The sequence below is a fragment of the Orycteropus afer genome, unplaced genomic scaffold (genome assembly GCF_000298275.1).
Source record: "Orycteropus afer afer isolate SDZICR_OR568_19922 unplaced genomic scaffold, OryAfe1.0 scaffold00009, whole genome shotgun sequence".
Lineage (NCBI taxonomy): Eukaryota > Metazoa > Chordata > Mammalia > Tubulidentata > Orycteropodidae > Orycteropus > Orycteropus afer.
The window spans coordinates 23,982,723-24,007,717 of NW_006921596.1; the positions used below are offsets into that span (position 1 = coordinate 23,982,723).

A 24,995-nucleotide genomic window follows, 5' to 3' on the forward strand; every position below is an offset into this window, starting at 1 on the left:
TTTTTTGTATCTCTACAAAAGTAGATTGCCTACTCTTCCTTCTGAGGACTGGCTGGTGAGTTTGAACCACCAGCTTTCTGGTTAGCAGTCAAATGCCTCAGGCATCACACTACCAGAGCTCTTACAGTTCTTTACAGTATTGCCTTGACAGTGTTCTCTTTACTGACAGGTGGTACAGTAATTAATCCGAATCAATGTCAGGAATGAAATCCTCATTTTGTTTTCAGGATTGGTGACCTAGATATCATTTACTCATTAGGTATAATCATGCATTTGGGATTTTTCATGGTTTTCTGTTACTTCAAATTGTGTATATTATTACATCAAAAACAGTGAAGCAGTGGGTAATGAATATGGATAGGATCAGGATTCTCTTTATTATTATTTTCAATCAAGAGTATTGGTACACATTGTGTATGTAGGGGGGACAACTAAAAAATAACAGCAGAATGTTGAACACTGTTGAAATCTAAAATGAGTAGGGTACATAGGGGTTCGTTGTTTCTATAAATGTTTTTGGTACGATATCACATAAAACTCAAAAAGTCACTTCTGTCAAGTCAGATCTGACTCACAGCAACCCCTCCCTGGGTTTCCGAAGTGGTATCTATACGTAAGTAGAATGCCCAATCTTTCTTCCAAGGAGTGGCTGGTGGGTTTGAACTGCCAGCTTTCTAGTTAGCAGTCAAGTGCCTTAGGCACTACGCCACAAGAGCTCTCTCACACACACACACACACACACGTATATTTATATGTATTCAGTGCATATACGTGTTTGTGTGTATTTCAGTTGTTTAGACATATCTGCATGTGAAAAGCTCTATGGACATAAACACACACACACACTGTTATAAATATATTACATGCACACTTTATATCCTCTGTATTTATCATGTTGCGAACATTTCCACATGAGATAAATCTTAATAATTACATAATAACATCGTACTATTCTGGCATGGCAACATGCAATGAATCACTTCCTAGTTGTGCAGCTTTGATCTTGTGCCCAATTCTTCCTTATCAGCTTTGCCTTCACCTTCATATTGGGTACAATGAATTCTGTTTTTGTTTTTTTCATATTGACTATCATATCTTGCTGATATTTATTCATCAAATAGGATTATATAATCTAGCTATTTTGTCCATAAACATATGAGTTCTGCCATTTTGCTTTGAAAGGGGAAAATATTTGGCTCAATGATACGATCCTCTAAGTTCTGATAAAATATGCAAGACTCTTCTTAGAAGTCTGGTTAAATTTATGTTCCAGGGACTGCAGTGATTAGCACAGATTATCCATACTTTCTCACCTGGGCCCTTGGCAAAGAGTAAGGCTGAGAGAGAGTGAGTCAGGAGCTATAAAAAGAAAAGATTAGGAGATCACTTGGGATTTAACTCATGCACAAAACTCAGCTAAGAGACTACACACATGAGATGCACCCACCTACTCTAGGGAGATGCACCCCTTAGATTTAACAAGACATGAAACATCAAAGAGGCAGCATTCACATAGAGAAAAGGCAAAAAAGAAAAAGAGAGACCGACCCTACGTGTGTGTGTGTGTGTGCACGCATGTGTGCATACGCATGTGTGCATATGTGTGTTTAGTATCTCTGCTGATTTACATGACTGATATTATACCACTTATTTCCATCTCTCTCTGAAGATTTTCAGCATCCTTGGGATGCCTGCTATTTTAAGGAGGAACAATGGGCAAAGGCAGACAACACTCGTCGTTTGGCCAGATTGAGACACACAGTGCTGACTTGCATTCTTGCCAACATACTGGTGCACAAGGCCTTGTCTGAGTAGGCAGAAGCTTCATGGAACTGACAGTGAATTGTTCTCACAAGGCTGAAGATACAATTTGGCTGGAGCTAGCTGCGTGGCCCAGTGCTCTTAACAAGCAAACGGCCAGCAAAAATAATGGCATGTCAAGTGTAATTTTCTTACCCGCCGCTGACACCATAAACTGTAATATAGCGTAATTATTTGGCATCTCGTGCCCTTCATACTAAGCACCACCCAAACAATTTCCAAGTTACAGGGAAGAGGGAAGGTTAGAAGGTCAAATTTAAAGAGAGAAAATGAGTCAGTGCCGTGGAGGGAGAGAATTATAAATAGCTGTGGCATCACCAGTAAGAGAGTTATATCCAAATAAGGAACTGCTCAGAAGCCCAGGTATGAAGGGAAAAGGGAGGAAAGTGAGCAGAGGAGCTTATGTGAGAGGGAGGATTTAGGACGATTTCTGACCACCTACAGAGCAAAGAGATCACGGCCCCTACCTGGAAATAACGTGATACAGGAATGAGGAGGACGGAACCCCAGAATAAGGGCTACAGCAACGTGGTCAGAGAATCCGCAGAGGGCAGATTAGATAGACAGATAAAGACAGATTGGTAGATATACACCCTGTGTGGTGCAAACAGTTAAGTGCTCAGCTACCAGCCAAAAAGTTGGTAATTCAAAGTCACCCAGAGGCGATGTGCTTCCAAAAGATCACAGCCACTGACGACTCTATAGACCACAGTGCTACAATGACACACATTAGATCACCGTAAGCTGGAATCCACCCAACAGCAACTGGTTTGTTTTTGTGTACACACACGTTTGTATAGAGAGACAGAATCAAGATATAGAAACTAAAACCAAACTCACTCCCATCGAGTCTGTTCCGATTCACAGTGTCCCCCACTGGGTTTCCAAAGCACTACACCTTTATGGAAATAGAGCGTCCATCTTCCTTCCCAGGAGCAGCTGGTGATTGTGAACCGCCAACCTTCTGGTTAGCAGTCAAATGCCTCAGGCACTATGCCACCTAAAGAAAGCTCACTGCCATGGAGTCGGATCTGACTCAGTGACCCCCCCCCTTGGGTTTCCGAGGCGGTATCACTACAGAAGTAGATTGCACAACCTTCCTTCCAAGGAGCGGCTGGTGGGTTTGAACTGCTAGCCTTCTGGTTAGCAGTCAAATGCCTTATGCACTACGCCACCAGAGCTCCCCACATCTAGATATACAGATTTCATATTGCATTCTCTTCCCTTTCCATAGGAATATGTATCTTAAACATGTATCTATATGCATATACCTTAAATGTATGTATCTTAAATATATATCTATAATCTATCATTTGTTTATAATTTATGAAACTGAGATCCAGAGTGGATGAGAAGCTTTCTCTCCCAGCTACTCTGTTGAAAGTTTTAAATAAAAGACGTGAGATCTCCAAGGGATTCATGCCTGTCTTTCCACCTTGACTCAAACACTCCAACCCTAGTTCTGTCTTGCAGCTACCCTGGCTCTCAGCTCCTGAAATAACACTGCATATGCTAGCTCTTCAGCTAGGAATGTTCTTCCTTTTCATCTCTACACTCATTCATCTGATTAACGCCTCTCAGCTCACAGGTTAGTTCCTCACAGAAGCGTCCAGAAGCTTCCTCCGGTATGTGCTTCAACAGAACTATTTCTCACCTTCAGAACATGTACCTCAGCTTATTGTGGCATTTGTGCATGCGATGGTTTTGTAATGTCTGTCTCCCTCTATTGTTGTTATGCGTTCGAGTCAATTGCAAATCATACTGACCCTAGACGGCAGAGTAGAACTGCCCATAGAATTTTAGGCTGTAATCTTTATGGGAGAAGATGGCCAGATCTTTCTCCCATAGAGAAGTTCACATTGCCAACTTTTCTTTAGGAGCTGAGCACTTAACCAATGCATCACCAGTACTCCTTTGTCTCCATCTAAAACTCCTTAAAGGAGTTCTGGTGGCACAGCGCCTAAGGCATTTGACTGCTAACCAGAAGGCTGGCGGTTCAAACCCACAAGCTGCTCCATGGAAGGAAGATGAGGACATCTATTTCCATAAAGATTTACTGCCTCGGAAACCCAATGGGGCTCTCTGAGTTGAACTTGACTTGACGGCAGTGAGCTTGGTACTTTGTTTAGTATGAGTTGTGCCCTTGAATTCCTTACAGAGAGCATGGATCTATCTGTGTTTGCTAAGAGCTGAAAATCCATTGACAAAGGGAATGCTAAATATAAATTGATGCTCAATAAGTAACTGTGAAGACTCAGTCATCCTCCTGGCTCACAGCAAAGGGCTCTCATAATGCCATCAAGTTTTCCACCTTGAAGCATGCATGCACGTATCACTACAGGGTCTGTACCTTTTGCCCCAGAAGCAAAATTTACTGAAACCATCATTGGTTTTTTTTCTCTCTCTCTAAAATCAGAACAAACAGCATATTTGGGCTAAGGGTCTCCAGAGCCACTATATACTCTGTCAAAATTGCCAAAGAAAGTCAATGCTACATGTTCCATGGGGATATAGCATTGCTCATATTTATGTGTGTTCATCCCTGGATGGTGCAAACAGTTTGCACTCAACTACTACCCTAAAAGGTTGGTGGTTCAAGCTTTCCTAGAGATGCCATGGAAAAAACACCCTGCCAGGTGCATCAATAAAGATTATAGCCAAGGAACCCCCAATGGGCAGTTCTACTCTATGACACATGGGGTCATCATGAGTTAGAACTGACTCAGAGGCAAAGGGTTTTCTCCCCCCCCACAATATATTCATGAACAGGTCCCTCTATGTTGTTCCTCAGATAGCTAGAGGCAGAAGTGTGGTGTGTTTGGTTTGTAGCTAATTTTCCATAAATGCAGAAAGCAGATTTATGATACAGTCTGTGTCATACATTTGACAAATGGACGACACTGGACTTACTACCCTGGGCTGCCTCATACCACTGGTGAGGAGTTGAGAGGAGGCAGCTTCTACAGATGGGATCCTAGCAGCCTTCTCAAAGGGAATGGTTTTAACAAGTTACCTTCTCCACTATCACTCCCTCAGAGAAACACTTGGAAAGTCAATATAGAGAAGCAATGTTTCAAACTAGCCAGCTGGTCTATAAAACAGCAATGGAAAATTAAGAACACGGAAGCAATGCTGTCTCATTACTGAGAAACATTATTTGTATTAAATCTTATTGAATTTATATCACTTTTATAAATGCCTTCATTATTTAAGTGAATTATTCACTAATTAATTCATGCAAAATATTTATTGAAGACTTCCTACACACAGGCAATGTTGTAGGTTTGGGGCATATTCAGTAAAGAACAAAGGAGACAAAAGTCCTTTTCTTTATGGAACTTGCATTCTAGAGGGATACAAACAGTATGTGAGATAAAGTATGTTAAACAATAAGTATCAGGAAGCAAAAAAAAAAAAATGAAGCATAGACAAGGAGTGTGAAATGCTAGAGAAGAGGCAGTCATGTTTCTGACAGGAGCAACAGGGAAAGCCTCTCTGAGGATTTGACTTTCAGCTTCATTCTGAGTCAACACGAACTATAAAGCTTACGTTGCTTCTGATCAAGGAGGCCATTAGCTGTTCTGCCCTTCTCCATGACTCTGCATGAGCCCTTCCGTCAGGCTGCCACACCTAGCTTTCCACTCCACCAACGGTAACTACCCGCCTGGCTTATCCAGACTGAATCCAGTTCCCTTTACAGACACAACTGTGACCCTGCCCTCATCCTAACCATCTGGGACTGGTAAGGTTTCCTTCTTGGGGGTACCAGATTCTTGCGTTTATCTACTGTTGTATTGCAGGTTTTTAGTTTGTCCACCAAACCAATTAATTACACATGCATACATACAAAAAATACAATTATGACCAAAATTACTGTGTACCAGATACTAGGCATAGATCGTATTAGCTACTCCTGTATACCCTAATTTATCTTATTTGGCAAGGTTATTCATTTTTCCAGAGCCACCCAGGCAGGAAGTGGAAGAACCAAGATCCAAATCCCTGGAGAATCCATCTCTTAGGCTTATGTTCTTCCTTCTGCTTCAAGCCGCCTAACAGTACAGTGTGTGGTGTAAGGAAGTATGGGAAGCTCTGAAGAGCCAATCACTTGAAAACTGGCTCTGCCCTTGAGCTTGAACTCAGCCTGCCAGGCCTGAGGCCCCACTATGGTGACTCACAGGTGGGCCTTTTAAAGAGCAGGTATGCTCATAAGTAACTAATGCTTCTCAGCTGGTTCCCGGGGCGAAGCTTGGCAGTGGAATAGTTTAAAGAGCTGGATGTAGCAGAGTGTGCACAGAGATAAAACACTGTAAAGCACAGGTGGGCACCTCAATACAGATCATCTCTACACTCAACCTGACTAATAAGCTGAAGCAGTCTATCTGCAATCTCTTTTTTGGCTTAGCTATAGCCCCACATCCTCAAACACAAAGCTGTAATAATTCAGGAACAATTTTTTTTATGAAGAAAAAAAAAGTATCACTGGAAATGTTTACGAGATTATTCATCAAAATATAAGTTTAACTGTGATGTAACTAAGGAGCTTTGGTGGCATATGACTACTAACCAGAAGGTTGGTGATTCAAACCCACCAGCTGCTCTGTGAAAGGAAGATGGCACAATCTTCCATAAAGATTTCCTGCCTCAGAAACTCAGCGGGCTGCTGTGAGTTGGAATCAACTTGATGGCAATGAGTGAGTAATTATTACTTAGACTTGGCCAATGTAGGGAGCAGGGAATGAGTCCCTGGGTGGTGAAAATGGTTTAGCGCTAAACTACTAGCTGAAAGGTTGATGGTTTGCACCAACCCAGAAGCTGTCTCAGAAGAGAGACCTCACGATCTCCCTTTGAAAGTTACAGCCTTGAAAACCTCATGGAGAAGTTCTGCCCTGCACACAGAGGGTCCCCATGAATTGGAATTGCTCGACAGCAACAAACAAGAACAGGGAAAGGGCTAATCTATACAACAGTTGCCAACACTCAAGAGGAGCACTTTGGCCTTTTAAAAATCCTAAGGTTCATTAGTGACATTGTTGTCATTTAGAGAAACATGAACATCACCAGTCTTAGGAAGTCAGAAAAGGAAGCTGGATGCTTGGGCACTGGCCTCTTTACTTCATTTAAGTAATGGTGGCGAGACAGTCATCAGACTCTTAGTCTAAAATGAACCTGACTTGACTTTATTTTTCTATTCCAATAAAAATGCAAAGTTCTCTTGGGCAATTTGTAGCATGTTTGGTTATTCCCTTATACAAGACAACATCAGAGCAAATACCTCCATGAAGAGTTAAGTAAAAGAAACAGGGAGAAAGTACCCACACGTTATGGATGTCTCCATTTCCAGAATGTCATATGGCACAAAAATGACTTGCCTGAGGGCTTGCTAAAGAAGCTCCGAATAGCCTCCAAGTAGGAATTTAAGGACCTTGCATTCCATACTCAGTAACTATCAAGTTCAAATCACAGTTTAAAACTCAGGGTAGGTAGATACTAAGATAGAATAGAGCAAAATTATGGCCTTGAAAATCTGCAATAGAATTCTAAGTTGGGTGGGTAATTTATGAGCTCTGTGGTCTTGGTTTATTTACTTAATCAGTGTAAACTTTTGTCTCTGTACCTGTGAAAAAGGTAACAGTGTTGAGGAAGCCCATATCCAAATCACAACAGGCCAGATGTGCTTTGCAATTCATAAGTTTGCACATTTTAGAAACATATTAAGGGATATAAACTGTATAGTAAGTAATACCCTCAGCAGGATCTGAGACAATATTCTGTAAGCAAGGAAATTAACATTTCTGTAGCCAACTATATGAACAGTCACAGTAAATGGGCTGCATTATAACTGTAAGTAGCCACAAGCCAGTTCAGGTTAGTTTTCTTGGCTACCTGAGTTTACATCAAGCATACAAAAATCTGTCCAAGATTTCTGTATTTTGGACCTATGAATTAGAGAGTACACACCTGTATTATACATAAGTGTGTATATATAAATGCATACACACACACATATGTACAGACACACATATATATTTTACTTGGATCCACAATCAACACCTGTGGAAGTAGTAATCAAGAAATCAAACATCATATTGCACCGGGCAAATCTGTTGCAAAAGACCTCTTTGAAGACTAAGGTGTGCCTGACCCAAGCCATAGTATTGCCAATCATCTCATATGCATGTGAAAGCTGGACAATAAGAAAGGAAGACCAAAGAAGAGTTGATGCCTTTGAATTGTGGCCTTGGCTAAGAATACGGAAAATGCCATGGACTGCCAGAAAAATGAACAAATCTGTCCTAGAAAAAGTGCATCCAGAATGCTCCTTAGAAACGAGTGGCCAGATTTCGTCTCCCCTAATTTGCTCATGTTGTCAAAAGGGACGAGTCCCTGGAGAAGGATATCATGCTTGGTAAAGTGGAGAGTCAGTGGAAAAAGGGGAAGGCCCTCAATGAGATGGACTGACACAGTGGCTGCAATGATGGGCTCAGTTATAGAAAGGACTGTGAGGGTGACACAGCACCAGATAGTGCATCATTCTTTCATGAATTGGAGCTGACTTGACAGCACCAAACAACATATATTAAATATCATATAAAGATATAGAGAGAGACACAGAAAAAGAGAAACTAAAAGGCTGTGGTAGGATCAAACACAGTCATAACCACAAAGTGCTTTTATGTTAGTTCTCAATACTTAATAAACACTCAGTATTGGTCAGATGTGAGTCTTCAAGGGCAGAGATCATTGTTTTCTTCACTCACAGGCACCCACGAGCCTCAAGAAGTGGCTGGCACATGAGAAGGGCTCAATAAAGACTGGTGGAATTTATTATGCTTTCTTCTGTGAATCAATAGCTCTCTATTAGTCAGAGATGAGGTCCTTCTATATTTATTAGGTACAACCACATGCCACCCATCCCATCTACTGCCTCACAAGCCAAGCCCAGGTGTCTGTTCCTCTACAACACTACAGAAGGATTATTTGCATGATAGTCTATTGCTATATATGCACTAAGTCTTGCTATTATTACTGTTGACACACATTCTTTTCACAGCCCTACATATCTCAAGGTCAGTTCTAGGCAACCAGGGGCTCTCTTTCTTTCTTGAAAGCTCAAGAGGATCCCTGCTCTAAGTTCTCATCCAGCCTTCCTTCCCTAGTCTGAGTGGAGCCTAAGGTCACTGAGAGAAGAAGAATCCTGGGGACACCCACTTTGCTTTTCAAGACAACAAAGTAGAAGCAGAAACGTCATCAGAAGTTCCTAGTGAACCACAAAGAGTTCATGCAAGTCTAGAAGATCAATATTAAATTCCCCTTTTTTTTTTTTCTTTTAAACCACTACACTTGAGAAATGAATAACACTGGCATAATTCACCTCTGAATCTGACTTATCAGGAAAATCAGCCATTGTCAAGCTTGTAATTGGAATTGTACCTGGTATAATGGTGCGTGTCAAAATCAGCAGAAGCCTATGAATAGTTCTGAGGAATAAACATGGACAATCATCACTAACTCACAGTGTAATTCTGGGAAGCAGGTAGCACATGTGTCCAAAGGAGTTCTACCTGCTGACAACAAAATAAACACAGCCATTCTAACTCACCCACGCACACACGCCATAACAAAGGTTTTGATTCCATACCTTGGATCCCACCTTCCAATGAATGAGCTACTTTCCTATTACAGAGTTTATCTCATTGTCCTACAAAACACTATTAAAGTCTCTATCTAAGCATTTCCCTCTCTCTACCCTAAGTTAATGATTAAACCAAACAAACAAAAAATGAGGAGGAGGGATCTACCTGCAATTGGAGATCCATGGCCTCAAAATAAGAACAAGAGAATTACGTTTTTAGGAATTGCCATTGAGTCAGATCTGACACATAGCGTATCACTATGTGAAGTAGATTGCCCAACCTTCCTTCCAGGGAGTGGCTGGTGGATTTAAACCACCAGCCTTCTGGTCAGCAGTCAAATGCCTTAGGCACTGCGCTACTTAGGTGGTAGGAACTGAAACGGAGCAAAATCACATACCTCTTCAAGTACTAAAAGCTAGTGAAAAGTTTTGGCATGTAGATATCTTTTGTGAAACCAGAACAAAAAGCCCATTTGTCTATGCATTGTACAAGTATTGCTGCATCTATGATATCGTGGACGAAGTGGGGAGATTGGCTTTCTCTGGAAGACCAGGTTGTCCGCATTTAAAACTGTTGCCTTAGAAGTAATCATATTCCCAAAGAAAGTGATAGGTAAACTAGCCAACCTTGTGGCCTAAAGCATTTACAGCTAAGAATGGCAACAAGCATGAGGAGTCTTATGTTAAAGAACTAATGACCACAGACAGACCCTGAAATTGGGATCTTAAAAATGAAGCTTACCCGGCCAACAAGAATAGGCTCCGGTCCAGAAAATTCTTCCAGGACAAACATTTGATTCCAAACCCAGCCTCTTTTGGAGCGGTTCAAAATTCGCTGTTCTTCATTCAGCCTGTTTAGTTCCAAAGGGGATCCACTCGTTAAAACTTGAGACTGATTCACTGGAGCCATGTAAATGCAAGGGGGAAGAGTAATCCACAGGATTATTAATGGAGTCCAGAGATCCAGGAGCATCTCCGCTAGCCGTTCTGGCATCATCCCACCAGTTACACAAATCACCAGGGAAATGAGACAATTATTTTTTTTGCCTCCGGTTTGCAGCCATCCAATTCATCATGCAGCGCCGAGCATTTACTTACAGCTCTGCCACGTGTTTATAGCACAGGAAAGAGACATAATCTAAGCAGTTTTCCTAAAACCAGGATCCATCGCCTTTCCTTGTCATTGAAATTTCCTGCAAAAACAAGGAGAAAGAAAAATAAAGGTCCAAGGAAGCAGGGATTAAGTAAAATCACTGCTTTTCAAAAGCACATAAGTGATCAACTCCAGGCACATCCCAAGAAAGTGGATCTGAGAAATAAGAACCAGGACGCTAAATCACTTCTATCTTTTAAGCTTTATTTAGATCCCAATATAGTTGGGAGCTCTGGTAGCATAGTGCCTAAGGCACCTGACTGCTAACCAGAAGGCTGGTGCTTCAAACCTACCAGCCACTCCTCGGAAGGACGGTTGGGCAATCTACTTCTGTAGTGATACCGCCTCGGAAACCGACGGAGGGATCCCGCACGTAACAACAAGTACAGTAAGTTCCCGGGTTACAAAGTCTGACTTAGGCACAATTCCCACTCCCCTTTTAATGTTATATAAATTTGCTCTCATCTTGAAAGGATTGAGGAGCTCTGGTGGTGTGAGGTTAAAGCATTTGGCTGCCAATCAAATTGTCTGTCGGCAGTTCAACCCCCCCAGCTGCTCCATGGGAGGAAGATGAGGCAGTCTGCTTCCACAAAGATTTACACCCTTGGGAACCCTGAAGGCAATTCTACTCCGTGGTATAGAGTCCCTATGAGTCAGACTGGACTCGATGGCAGTGGATTTGGGTTTGAGGTGATTTGAAAGGAATGAGCAACCCCTATTCACAACAAATTCTGCACAAGCTGGCTTCCCCATTTCCTGACATAAAGTAAGGCTAAACCAGAACCGTGTGTTCCTGTTCCAACTTACCTACAAATTCCACTTAGAACCGCTCTCCTTTGTAACGCAGACACTGCTTGGGTTCCATTTGTGTATACGTTTCTTAACAAGAAAAGCTGCAAGTAATTGCAATTCCCTTTTCCCCCGTTCCTTCCTTCTCCCTCTTTCTTGCATTTCTCCCGTTTGTTTCATTGTGACCTTCCATTTTGAACAGAATGCCATCTGCAATGCATTTTTGGGGCTATATGCTACTGAATCCCCATTATCTGAAGAGGAGGTGGCAAACTTTTTTTTTTTTTTTTAAACCAGTTTAAAGAAAGCTTCTCATTTTCTTTTGCTGAACTGTATGAAGAAACTAGCCTTGAAAGCGGAAAACAGATACAAATGAGAAGGGAAGCTTCCTTAATTTTCAGAGTCTCAGCTGCCACAATCATTGTAAAGGACCGTCCAGTTCACGATGCAGAAGGCACTTTCCCGCCAGGATGCTAATAGAGAGTGAGCACAATTAGAATGTTCCCAGAAAGGAACTGTGTAGTGTCCACCATGGATGCTATACAGGACAGTGTCAGGACTCCCATTCTAAATGTGCAGTTGAATAGGAGATTTAAATTATGAAAAGCTCCTTCGGGAACGAAATATGGTAAAAATACCATTTTCAACTGAGCAGAGTCAGAATGGGATGGCCAAAAAAATCCCCATTACCTGAAGTGTCAAATACATTTTTTGCTTACCTTCAGCAAGCCGAAACGTGTTTCCTCCCTCTCAAAAAAAATTATTTTTAAAGAAATAATGCTCACTGCAGTTCCCAGAGAGAGAGGTCTTGCTGAATTAAATGGGAAACTAATTCCTCAGGACACCAGCAGGAACAGTTTGGCCAGGGGAATTCGTAATGGGCTCGGGCACCTTTCACCTCTAGGTCCTTCGTTCCATTCTGGCTCAGAATGGGAAAGCAAGAAAGTCATTAACGTTGGCTGAGCTGGTGAGTGGACTTAGTAAAGCCAGTTGAAAGGGGCAGACCCCGAATCTACCGCAAAGGCAGCAGTATCTGATCTAAAGAGATGGCCTATGAAATCACCCCGCTTATCACTCCGCCTGGGCTCAGAGCTCAGTCCTGAGGACTTAGCGCTCAAAAGAGGCCCCACCCTGATAAGTATACAGGGGAGACACTGCAAGTTTTGGGAACTGAAAGGAAGAATAGCTTTCAATAGAGAACCAACTCAAAGGAAAGACAGTCCAAAAAAAGGCCTTTTCCTTTTTTCAGCAATCTCTTGCAACACAGGCAGGGAATCAAGTGTTCCCTTAAAGGCAACTTCCGCTAAGACCTTCTCTCATCCCAGCGTGAGAGTGGACCTGTGTCAGCTGCAGTATTAAAACAAAATGGAATTCAAAACATCCAAAAAGGAAATCCCAAAATATTTCTATCTTTCTAAATTGCCAATCCACGTGTTTATTTAAACAGCATTGAGAGTGCATTCACTACACACCATGCCATGCTTCCTCCTAGCTGTGGATGTGGGTGGCAGCTGTAACATAGTGTTACTCTGGAGAGGAGCTCTGGTGGCATAGTACCTAAGGCATTTGACTGCTAACCAAAGGCTGGCAGTTCAAACCCACCAGCCACTCCTCGGAAGGAAGACTGGGCAATCTATTTCCGTAGCGATACCACATTGAAAGCTCAAAGAGGGGTCACTGTGACTTGAACTGACTCGATGGCAGTGAGTTTGGTTTGTTGTTTTTTTTTTTTTCTGGAGATTACCTGGGTTTGAATTCCAGCTTATTCCACTAGTTATTTCTGTAATGACAGACAAGATGCTCAAGTTCTCTGAGCTTCAGTTTTCTCTTCCACAAAATTGGAATACTACGAAGCCCTACCTTACACGGCAGTAGGGTGATTCAGAAATAAAACAGAGGGAAAGAAGCTGGGACATGGAAACACTCTGTGAGCTGCAGTGACTGTTTCTACCCTGAGCCTGACCATGAGGCCGGTGACCACATGGTCCCCACTCTGGAGAAGATCACAGTCTGGCAGCAAAGATGAATGAAGAAAGAGGGCAGCTTCTGCCTTCTGCAGTGGGAGTACAGGCAAGGTAACAGGGTGGCACAAAGGAAGGAGCTTGAAAATACTGCCAAAGGTGGCATGGGAGGAAGACACAGATGGTGAGCCTTGTTCCAGCCACGGAACTTCAGCCTGAACACTTGTCAGGGAACAGGGACTTACTCTCCCTAAACAATCCCTGTGTCATCATGGTCATAGCACAGCGATCAACAGCCATCCACGTATGACGCCCCCCGAGTTCTGCAGAGGCAGAACAGCAAGACGGTTGTATGAGTAATGTCTAGTGTAAGCCGAGCTGGGCTTAAATTATCGTTATTAATTTGACCCTTGCTTTTCCACTCATCGGTTTGTACAACTTGAGACCAACTCAGAGCAACCCCCATTGGGTTTCCAAGGCTGTAAATCTTTATGGAAACAGACTGCCTCATCGTTCTTCTACAGAGCAGCTGGTAGGTTTGAACCACCAACCTTTTGGTTAGCAGCCAAATGCCTTAACCAGTACATCACCAGAGCTCCTTAATAATAGTAGTAACAATAATGCTTACCAACCAGATGTACATTGAGAATCAAAGGCAATAAACTTGGTAACACACTTTGGAAAGACAAGTGCCCAAAATGTACAAGTACACTCTGATGCTTGCTTTGCTGCTGATAATGCTGAGACAAGGAGGCTTCCTGGAGGAGATGTTATGTAAGTTTTGAAAATGAATTAGCCAATTAGGGAATGGGGAGGTGTAAAAGGACATTTCAGACAAGACCAGACCAGAAGCACTAGGTTGTCCAGGATTTCTGAATTAATCAGCATCTATGATAGTCTACAAATTATTAATCACAAGATCAGCCAGCCCATGGTCAGTACACATCCTTCCCTACCCACCAAACTCAAACTGGTCATGACCTGCACAGTTAGCATGTGGTTGTGTTGTTGTTATGTGCCATCGAGTCAGCCCTGACTCACAGCGATCCCTCCTTGAGTTGCCGAGGCAGTATCACTACGGAAGTAGATTGCCCAACCTTCCTTCCGAGGAGTGGCTGGTGGATTTGAACCGCCAGCCTTCTGGTTAGCAGTCAAGTGCCTTAGGCACTATGCTACCAGAGCTCCTAAGCATGTGGTACAGGAGCCCTTTTTCTCGAACAGCTTTGTGAACAGAGGACATGTCTGAATTGTCCAAAGCTTTGGGGTATAAAAATGTGTGCCATCTCAGGGAACAAGTATGAAGGACAAGTGAGTACTGGTCCAGTCCAACTTCCTGCCCCTCCCAAATAGAAGTGACTTGCCCAATGGCCTGCAGTCAATGCGGAGTTGGGGGAGAAGTCAGTCCAACACAGCAGAAACTGGTCACCATCCCAGCCATTCCCACCACTTCCCCAACACAGTACCACCACCTAACCTCTACCAGTTCTCTACCCTTCTCAATTATTGCCAAACTCTTCTATCACCTATTAGTTTGTATTTTCTTGACACAGGCTAACTGTACTTAAAAATGGGAAGCTGGTATTATTTATCATCAATAGAAGGTGATTCTAAAATTACAATACCAATAGTAAGTATTTAGAAAGTGCATGGAAAAGAAGTCATCAAGAAGGGCAACATACACACACATACACACTTGGTCATCATTCCCATTTTAGACATAAGCAAACTGAAGTACAGAGAGATTAGTACTGTTTTATTTTCACTTCACTAGATACCGTCAAAGCCTGATGACATCTCTCTGTTGATAAAGACGACAGGCAATAGTAAGAGGCAGTGTGGTTGTTGTTGTTGTGGGCCATCAAGTCGGACCCAACTCATAGTGACCCCTCCTTGGGTTTCCGAGGCAGTATCACTACGGAAGTAGATTGCCCTATCTTCCTCCCGAGGAGTGGCTGGTGGGTTTGAACCACCAGCCTTCTGGTTAGCAGTCAAGTGCCTTAGGCACTACGCTACCAGGCAGTGGTGAACGCTCAACAAGTGGGTCTCCAAAAGAAAACAAAGAAATCCCAATATGTAGCAGGTGCTGAGTTCCATGGCATACATGTTCTAACAGTGAGGATGTGAAGTTACCAACATAACTGTGAGCTGGCTCAGACAGTTCCTAGTATTTTAAAAATCTGGCTCTGGTAGCTGGAAGAGCCTGCCCCAGCGTACCCTTTAGTGGGGTGCCACTGCAACGCACAAACCAATCACCTGGAAATCTTTCTAAAATGCAAATTCAAGTCCAGTGAATCTAGAGTGGGACATGAGACACTGCCTTTCTAACAACCTTCTTGAGGAGCAGATGCTACTGACTGGAGGACTGAAAGTAAGTAGTAATCAGGCCAGTTCCCAACTCAGACCTTCTCCTAGAGAACACCTGAAGGATTCAATGATGTGTTGGGAGAGTCACCTCCTCTTGTCGTTTAATCCGATGTCCATGAATAATTTCCATCATCAATGCAGGAACGCGCACACACAGCAGACACTGGGGAAGCCTACCCTGGGCTGTGTGACAAGGTGAGATTTTGTGTTCTCTCATAGGCACAGGTCCCCTCCCATATCCAATGTACCGGTGGCACCAGGAAGACTGCCCAGCTTACTGCTGTGTTCACATGACATGCATGCTACCTTGGGATGGTAAGATCTAGCGTTCAAGGTGATCATGCCATTTGAAGAGAACTGGCATTCTAGAGTGACAATTACAACCATACTATTTGTATGCTTGAACCTCTGCCATGGGCAACGCTAATGTACTCTTTGATAAGCAGAGAATAGCTTTACTGAAATTCTTGAGATGTGGTAGAATGCTATGTCACTGTTACCAGAATTAATAAACACAGTGAATAGTAGCTGCACGCACAAACTGCTTACCTCTATGCAAAGAAGAAATTGAGTAAGGTTGTAAAGCTTGGGTAAAAAAATCAATTTATTTTAAGATTTCCCAACCACAGTACGTCTGTCTGGCCAAGCAATCCACTTTATTATAATGCTGCTGCATTGATTCACACCCAGATAGTGAGATGAAGACATTTTACGTTCTCTCTGAATTCTTATATATAATACTTAGGATTCCCTTGTAAGAAGTTATCTTCCCTGGGTAAGATACTGGTAATCCAACTTTGCACTAATACTTACATTTTAGAGGTAGTTCTAATTACATCCTGGATCTTACTCTGCTGACCCCAACATTTTGTTAGGGTGAACTCAGTCAATTCTCAGATATGTTACATTATTAGACAAAAACACATTGCACCATTGATTTTTGTAAGCAGCATGGATTAAAGTTCCAAATGATGACCCTCACACTGATGGGTGAAGTCTCAAATTTTAAAAAATAAAAGAGTTTTTACCAACACGTCAGGATTCAATCCAACAGATTATTGTGGCTGACAGGAAATTATGCTTTTATTATCCACTGGGCTTAGTGGCCACAATATTTCATGGATGCAAAAATGACATACAGGACCGGAGAGTTTCCATTAAAAATGTTCCTGAACTTGAATTTAGAGCCATTAGCTGGCTGCTTCAAAACAGGTAAATGCACACTGAATTCAAAGTGGTATTTCCTGAACACAAGGGATGCAATTCGCTCTGTGGCCCAGAGCAGTTCACAGCAAGCCTCATACGGGTCAAGCAGAACAGGTGGGGATGTCTGAGTTTTAGAGCAAAATGACACTTGCATGTGTCCAATTATCAATAATACAAGAGAGCCATCTCTCCTAAATCCTGCAGAATCCCCTGACCAGATTCTCTTGGAAAAGGAATCTGAAGTTACTTACGCACAATTGTATCTCTGTGTGTGCACGTGAGTGTTTATCTCTCCCCTCAGCCACAACCCTTCTGGTCATCTACCTTTCTTTGGCATCAGAACAGCACATCAAATACGTATCCAGATGTCAATCCATCTGAAAACACACTATTTGCTTGTTTTGACACCTAAAGTAACACTTGCCAGATGCACTGCTCTGTTTCTGGCATGCTTCTCTTTTTTTCCTTAAGTTTGGGCTTTCATTAAGTCCTAAAATAAGGGGTCACCTAGGGGAGGGAAAAAAAAAAAAAAAAAAAAACCACCTTCTCCTCATTTCCCAAGATCGAGTCAGACATTCATTACTCACATAGAACTTTTTTTTTTTTTTTTTTAATTCAGAAAGGGGTGACTAATCTAGTGACAAAACAAGGTCAAAATAAAATCCCCTTGTCTGATGTTACATAGATCCAAGCCTTTATTTATAAAACTTAACTGAATCATAAGGTTAGTTAAGATATTGAAGGTGAACCTATTCTGTTGGACTTCCTTGAGGCAGAATTATACTGAAACCCTCCCCGAAAAATTAATAGTAAGTCCCATACTTCTCTTGCCAATTTCAGACACAGTAGTACCAGTAAGTTCTTTCTTGAGTCTAATCTAAATCCCCCTTCTCTACTAAGAAGCCATATCCTTTGCTGTCTTTAAATCACCTGTTCAAAATTTAATAGCCAAATATCTAAAGACAGACAATAATTTGTGCTGGTCTTCTAAGTCAAAGCAACCCTTTAGAGTCTCAAACTCTTATTAGTCTTCAATACAGCTGGATTGTGGGGAGTTCCACAGGGCAAGCAATGGCTAGGAATGTTGACTTTGGTGTCGGACAGAAGTTTGAATCAATGCTCCATCCCTCATAAGAAGATTAACACAGGCAAATTTTGAATCTCAACATCAGCAGATGAGAAAAGTGGAAGCTGTTTAGTATTACCTCACTTGAAGGAGCTCTGGTAGCTTAGTGCCTAAGGCACTTGACTGCTAACCAGAAGGCTGGCGGTTCAAACCCACCTGCCACGCCTTGGAAGGAAGATGGGGCAAACTACTTCCGCAGTGATACTGCCTCAGAAACCCAAGGAGGGGTCGCTATGGGTCGGCCTGACTCAACGGCAAATAACAACAACAACAACTTGAAGGAGTGGGAGAAAGACGTGGCAGTCCGCTTCAATAAAGGTTACAGCCTTGGAAGCCCTATGGGACAGTTTTGCATTGTGCTATAAGGTTGCTATGAGTTGGAATCCACTGGACGGCAGCAGGATTTTCATTTAACTTGAAGGATGGCAGAAAATATTAAATGATATTGCATAAAATGTAGGAATAATAAAGCCAAATCCACTGTCAATGAGTCAACTCCAACTCAGGTTCAGGTACTCAGCAGCTAACCGAAAGGTTTCAGCCCACCAGCTGCTCCACAGGAGAAAGATGAGGCAGTCTGCTTTCATAAAGATTTATAGCCTTGGAAACCCCACGGGGCAGTTCTACTCTGTCCTATAGGGTTGCTAAGAGTAGGATTAACAGTCACTATTTATTTAGTATTAGTGCTTGGCAACAAATAATGACTGATTTTTAAATTATTTTTAATTTCTTACACTGTGTATCAGTGGGGAAAATTTGAATGTGATAATATATATGCAGGTAGTTAATAAAATAACCCTTTCCAATACTTGATTTTTAAAAACTGGAATGAGCCAAGATGGATCTAAATGGAACAGGATTTTATGAGTAGCTTTTCCAAGCCATAGATACTTACCTTGAGTATTACAATTAATAACTTCACAGAATTTGATTGGGCCTCTGCAGGGCCATGTATTTGCACCCCCTTCTCAGCCAGTGGTGCCTCTCCTTTGCACAAAAGACATGTCATTGTCCACCATCATTTTCTCTTGAAAAGGTAAAGTGCAATCACTGTCCACACCAAGGCTATTCACTTCGAATAAAATTATAGCAACTCATTGAAAACACAGTCGGGCACTTCTCTTCCATAAGACAAGTTCCACTGCATTTCATTTACATTCATGTGAGAGTAAACCAAGTGAGGGATCCCTAGGACTTCAAAGATGAGGTCAAGGCAGCATCTAAACAAATACCACTCTGAAGGGACCTCAGAGAAGATAATGACAATTACAGATTGAATCCTGGTACTGTCTTCTTCCTAAAAATTTCAATATTCATTTCAAGTACTTTCAGTACCACTGATGACAAAGAGGTGAGAAGCTCTCCCTTCTCTCTTAAGAAATGTGGAAACGGATAAAATCAGTTATATCACATAACCAGGCTACAGAGTCAGTTATTCTGAAATTGAAACGCAGCCAAGACTCTCAGTATAATAAGTCGAGATTCTGCCAATTAGATTATACTGTGTAGTAACCACCCTTACAAGTGCACCTTACTGTCATTCTTTCATGTTTCAAAGACTTTATAGCTTAAAAGCCACCCACCAACACTGGCAACATGAGCTATGGACACAGATGATAGATGAGTAGATAGTCAAACAGACAGTGGGTGATCATTGGACAAAAATAATGAGATCACCTAGTGCATGGTTCATGAACATTAAGAGACTATCTTACACAGATAATAAAGTATATTATCTTCAGCCGCTACAGAATTATTTTAATGAAATCCAAATACTTCAAGTTTGTTTGACCTCTCTAATCAAAATAGATATAATATTTATTCTGTATTTGTAAGCATTCCCATTTTGAAGATGGAAATACTTTGGCATGAAAAAGTAAAAATTTTATTTGTCAAATTCAAGCACCAATAGACTAACAAAGAATGGGATGTGCCTTTGTGACTTTTTATATCAAATCTAGAAGACTGAAGGGATTTTGGAGATGAGTGTGAACATATAAAAAATCGAAGCTTTCCAAGCTACTTCATTTTTCCCACAGCAAGAATCAAATAATCATAGTTTGGGCATTAACCTATCTAGAAAACAATACGTGAAAAATATTGTTGTAACTGCTAAAAGAACATGCATATGCTACAGTATTTTCATTTAGTGAGTTCTCTAGAAAGGATTAAGGTAATTCTGTTTAATATTCCTTTGTAATATAATCACCATGCTTAGAATATCAGTAAACTCGTCAACAGAAATACTTTAACATGGCCCCTAGAATTGTTTTCCTGGTCGTACATGAGGGGCTTAGAAAAACAGTATAAAATTGTCTTCTAACACGCCCACACTTGCAATTGGTGTAAGGTAAACCTGACTGGATCCATTAAAACACAAAAAGAAAGGAAAAAGTGTACGGAGGGAGGAGGAAGCTCTTCCTGTTCTTTTTTATGCATTCCCAGGAAGGCAAAGGTGCAGACACTGGGTGGATGCGATGCAACAATTTCATAGTTAGGATATTTTTCAGTATAAAATACAACTTTGCATCACATATAGTTTAATGGGATTCCTTGATGCAAGTCAAGTCTTGGAGGCATCCTCATTTCCACAAAGACAAATTATGTCATCTTTACATTCCCATGTCGTTTAAAACATGAATAGTGAGAGAGACAAATGGTGTTTTGTGAAACGTAAGTTAAGCTGATTTTAGAAAATGAGAAAAGCTACATCTAAAAATAAATTTAGGACAATTTACAAAATTTCTGTACAAGAAATTAAGGTAGACAGGCACAACACTGCGTCTTGTATATGATTGCCCCCACCTTTACTAAAAATAGCCCAGTATAGTGGGTGGGGAGGGCAGAGTCACTGCTAAGTTGTTAATGCATTAAATGAATGTTTACTGACCACTAAGACTGTGTTTACTGTGTTTGCTGACCACTAAGTCTACCACGCATCTTTCTAGCATGTGCAATTATCCCTGGTAATGGGGGCAGAGAAAAAACCTCTACAGGGTCTGGAAATTCAACTTTTATTTATTTATTTTTTTATGATGCTTTCCAAAGAGATACAGAAAATTACATCTATATGTTTCTAACTACTAAACGAGCTTGAAAAAGGAAACAAAAAACTACCAAGTCTGAAAAAGGTAAGAAGGTGGATGGTATTTGTGATAGGGAACAGCACATGACATTTAAAACCTGGGAAATCAAAGCTCGGGACATGATAGTAAAATGAAACAGTACTGGCCCTTGTACCCTTCTCCCGTGAAGTGGCACTCAAGATTTAGTTAGCGTCAACATATGGGAGAAGCAGCTAAATGGCATCCCTTGAACTTATTTCTTTCTTGACCTTTTGAAGTTGCCAGGTTCAACTAATTTTCTCCTCATGGTTACATCTGAAGCAGATTCCAAAAGCCGAATTAAGGGTTCAGCAGCAATTGGCCGCCCATTCTAACTTTCTGTACGAATGAAATGAGAGAGGGCTAATAGGCCTTTGGTTAATTAAGCTCTCCTAATCAGACGATGGTCTTGTTTCATCAAATACTGTTCCATTTCATAAGGAAACATTTATAAGATGCAGAAGGAGGGGATCTCCAGCCCCACCAGCAGACACCATTTTTTAAAAGACTGCTCAATATGCAAATCAGAGAATCTTGGAGGACAAATCAAATCACCAAAGGCAGATGAAACAGCAAAGGGAACATGATAAAAATGTAAGACTGGAACCACTAAGTATCTGGGCACGCTGTCAAGAAGTAAGGAATGTGTATCTGTACATAGTACAGAGCAACAGGAACCAGTCTTGGGTTCATGCACGCCCTGTTAGAAATGCAATGCAATATACCTAAGTTAGGAGCTTTTTCTGAAAAAGCAAAGTTAGTTTATTTCAACAGCAAATGCCAACAGTGCTGAACACAGAGCAAATTGCATTTTTCCCCTGCTGGACTCAGTGACTATAAGAAATATAAAATGATTGAAACCAGTATCAAATAGCCCACTGAACACAGTATTTTCAAAAAGAAGCCTTGGGACATTAAATTACATCTATATTTGAAAGGCTAATGGGTTTATACTTATGCCCTGATTTTTCAAACACAAAACTTTACTGATTATCAAGAAAAGTATGGTTAGAAATATAAACTGAATATCTCTTTACCAGCAAAAGCGTTTGGTTTTGCAATAGAAATTTGATCAAATGGGAGTGTTGATAAAGCCATTAGTTGTGCTAACGGGAACAGAAAAACAAAGATTAGATTTTCTTTAAATCATCAACTTATTTATACTGATGAGCTTTTCTGAACATTTGATAAAGTATGAATAATAAACTTTTCCATTTATTTGTGTTCCTTTTCCCCCATGAACAATGAAAGGAACCTGGAAAGCAAAGCCTTGAGGGAAGATTTCTTGAATACAATCATTACCCTCAGGCTTTGGTGAAGATCCCTTGCTTTGGTCCAACATCAGATGCTCCCTGCTAACAAGCATCAGCTTTCAAAATCTGTGCTTAGTTGACAAGGAAATGTTACATCACAGAGCATATTTATGACAGCCTATGCAAACAACGTTTCCAATGGTCTATTTTCTCCACCCCCCCCCCACATCGAGCACACTACCACCTGCTTCTTAAAAGTGTGTCCAGGGCTAAACCATTCAAGAGTTGCTGTAGTTGAAAACTCTGTTGACAACCAACAGCTGTACATAGTAGCCACCACAAAGTTATTTTCCAGGGTACGGACTTCCCTTCGGAGTTGTTATACACACAGCAGGCAAAAAAGAGCTGCTACTCTGGTGAAGATTATTATAAAATAGTCTATGCTATCTTCAGCTAAATTAATGCACCTCCAAGAGCTTAAGAAATGCACCCCAAACAACATCAGAAAGCCACGAGTCTTGGGTGCAGAGATTTACCCATCTGGAGTCTGGTGGGCTCTAAGAAGCTGTAAATTACAAAGCAGAACCATTGCTCTTTAATAGCAATTATTATTAGCTATACAAGATCGGGGTTGCAGGGGAGAAAGATTAGAATATGGAAGGCAGCACAGATTTCAGCAAACATTAGCCAGAGCCTCTAAAATAGTTGGCCTATTTGTGCCAGTCAGGAGATACTGTGACCCTCATCTGGGTGGTGTGGGGAACAGGCACCAGGAAGGTGGTGAACTGACCGCGGCAATCCTGATTGAAACAGACCCGGGAGTGCCAGCAAGCCTCCCCTCCAGGTTTTAACCAGCGAGCTTCCTCAACTCCAAGCCCTCTTCTGAGCAGAGCAATAAAAAATACCAAAGGTGAGTTAAAATCCCACGACTGTTACAGCAGGAAATGACTATGCTTCAAACCCGTCAAAGCAGAATTATAGAATAGTATTATTCGTATAATTGTTGAAGAAGAGAGACAGCCCTAGAATTTCATTCAGCCAGAGCACAGGAACGTGGAAAAACATGTCTGGACATGATGATTATGGGAGAGAAAGAAAGTAAACCTTAGAGAACATCCTTCAGAGGTATCAGGCGGCTTTCAGGAGATCTCTCTCTCTCTCTCTCTGAAACACACACACACATTCCACATGCAATCTCTGCAAAGCTGGACACAGCTGATGAAAGGCAATCGACAGGGAACAATTTCAGTGGTGTTTAGCATGAACGACAGGGTTCATTTTGCATTCAGTGAGGTACAGCAGCGAGGCTGAATGGATGGAAAATCCCACTTTCAAATCTTACATAAATATCTTTTTCTCCACATACAGTTTTCCAGTTGAAAAGCTCCTATAATGAAGCCGGAGGTGACAGCCCTGGGAGGGTTTTTAACCACTGAGATGGCTGTCAGCAGTGTTGTCCAGAGGGCAGGCGCTTCCAAACCGCCCCAGCCAACCCTGTGTGCCTCCCAGCTGCTTTGCCCGGGTGTCCGGGAGGAAGGGGCACTGCCCTCCCCTGCCTTCCTTCTCCCGAGTCCTCTCACCCACAATGTCAGCCCGCCCACACACTGAAGCCCGGCGAGGGAAAGCAGCCGGCAGATCTGATTAGCAGCCCAGGCGCGCTCAGGGATTGTATGACTGTGCCTCTTGAAGAGAGAAACTCTTGTGGAATCTTCAGGAAAGGGTGGTAAAGTTGAAAAGACCCTTCCTCCTCCCTGCTTGCTCGGTTATAAGCTCTATCCTTTAACAGGACCTCAAGTGAGCAGCTGCCAGCCTGCTTTTCCATCACGGACTAATGCCCGTGCGTTTGCAACAATAAACAATTAATGTTGTTTGATTTCTTACATTTAGCAAACCAAGCAAACAGCTGCCACTCGGCTGTCGTAGGCAAATGGCTAGTCTTGGACGTGCCGCCGGCTCTGTGACGGCGGTGAAGGATCAACGACTATGAAAGTTTGAGGGTTCGGGCATACAGGGTTGGGGGAGGCTTTGGTCTTGGGGAGGGAAAAAGTGGAGAGAATCGGGGATACCTGTTGGCACCAGCTAAGACTCGGCACGTTTGCACTGTCTGCGACCCTTGGCTGGAGCCAGGGAGCGCGGAGGAGGTCTCTTATGAACCTGTTACGCGCCGCCAGAACCCAGGAGAGCCCTTTTCTCACGTCCTGTGAGACGGGCGACCTGCACCCCAAGATTCCGCAGATGAGACGCAGTGAGATGGGAGAAGCGCAGCCTCAGGCTCTGCGGGCACTAGGAGAGGGGGTACAGAGTCCCTGGCTCCGGGGGCCTCAGTAACCGCAGTCTCGCGGGCTCGGGGAAGACGCTGCCCGGGGGGAGGGGAGTATGCCTGGGTGAGGAGCAGTGTCTTGACCAGGGGCTGTTTCCAAGGAAGCCAGCAAGTTTACAGCGGGCTCCGCGTCTCCCGGGCTGGGCAGCCACTTGTGGGAAAGCCTCACGCTGGGGGCTCTCACGGCGAAGTCGTGGTCACAGCCCCACCGCGAGGGTAGCCTTTCCTCGCCTCCGTGGAGGAGGTGCAAAATCCCAGCGAG

At 42.3% G+C, this 24,995-nt stretch overlaps 1 protein-coding gene across 1 annotated transcript in view; it reads right to left on the minus strand.

The window, feature by feature from the left end:
* Positions 1-10,451, minus strand: part of CDH8 (cadherin 8) — a 460,658-nt gene extending 450,207 nt beyond the window's left edge. The window contains exon 1 of the mRNA XM_007947691.2: positions 10,200-10,451. Within this exon, the coding sequence (XP_007945882.2) occupies positions 10,200-10,451 (252 nt within the window). The remainder of the gene's footprint in view (positions 1-10,199) is intronic.
* Between the last annotated feature and the right edge of the window lie 14,544 nt (positions 10,452-24,995).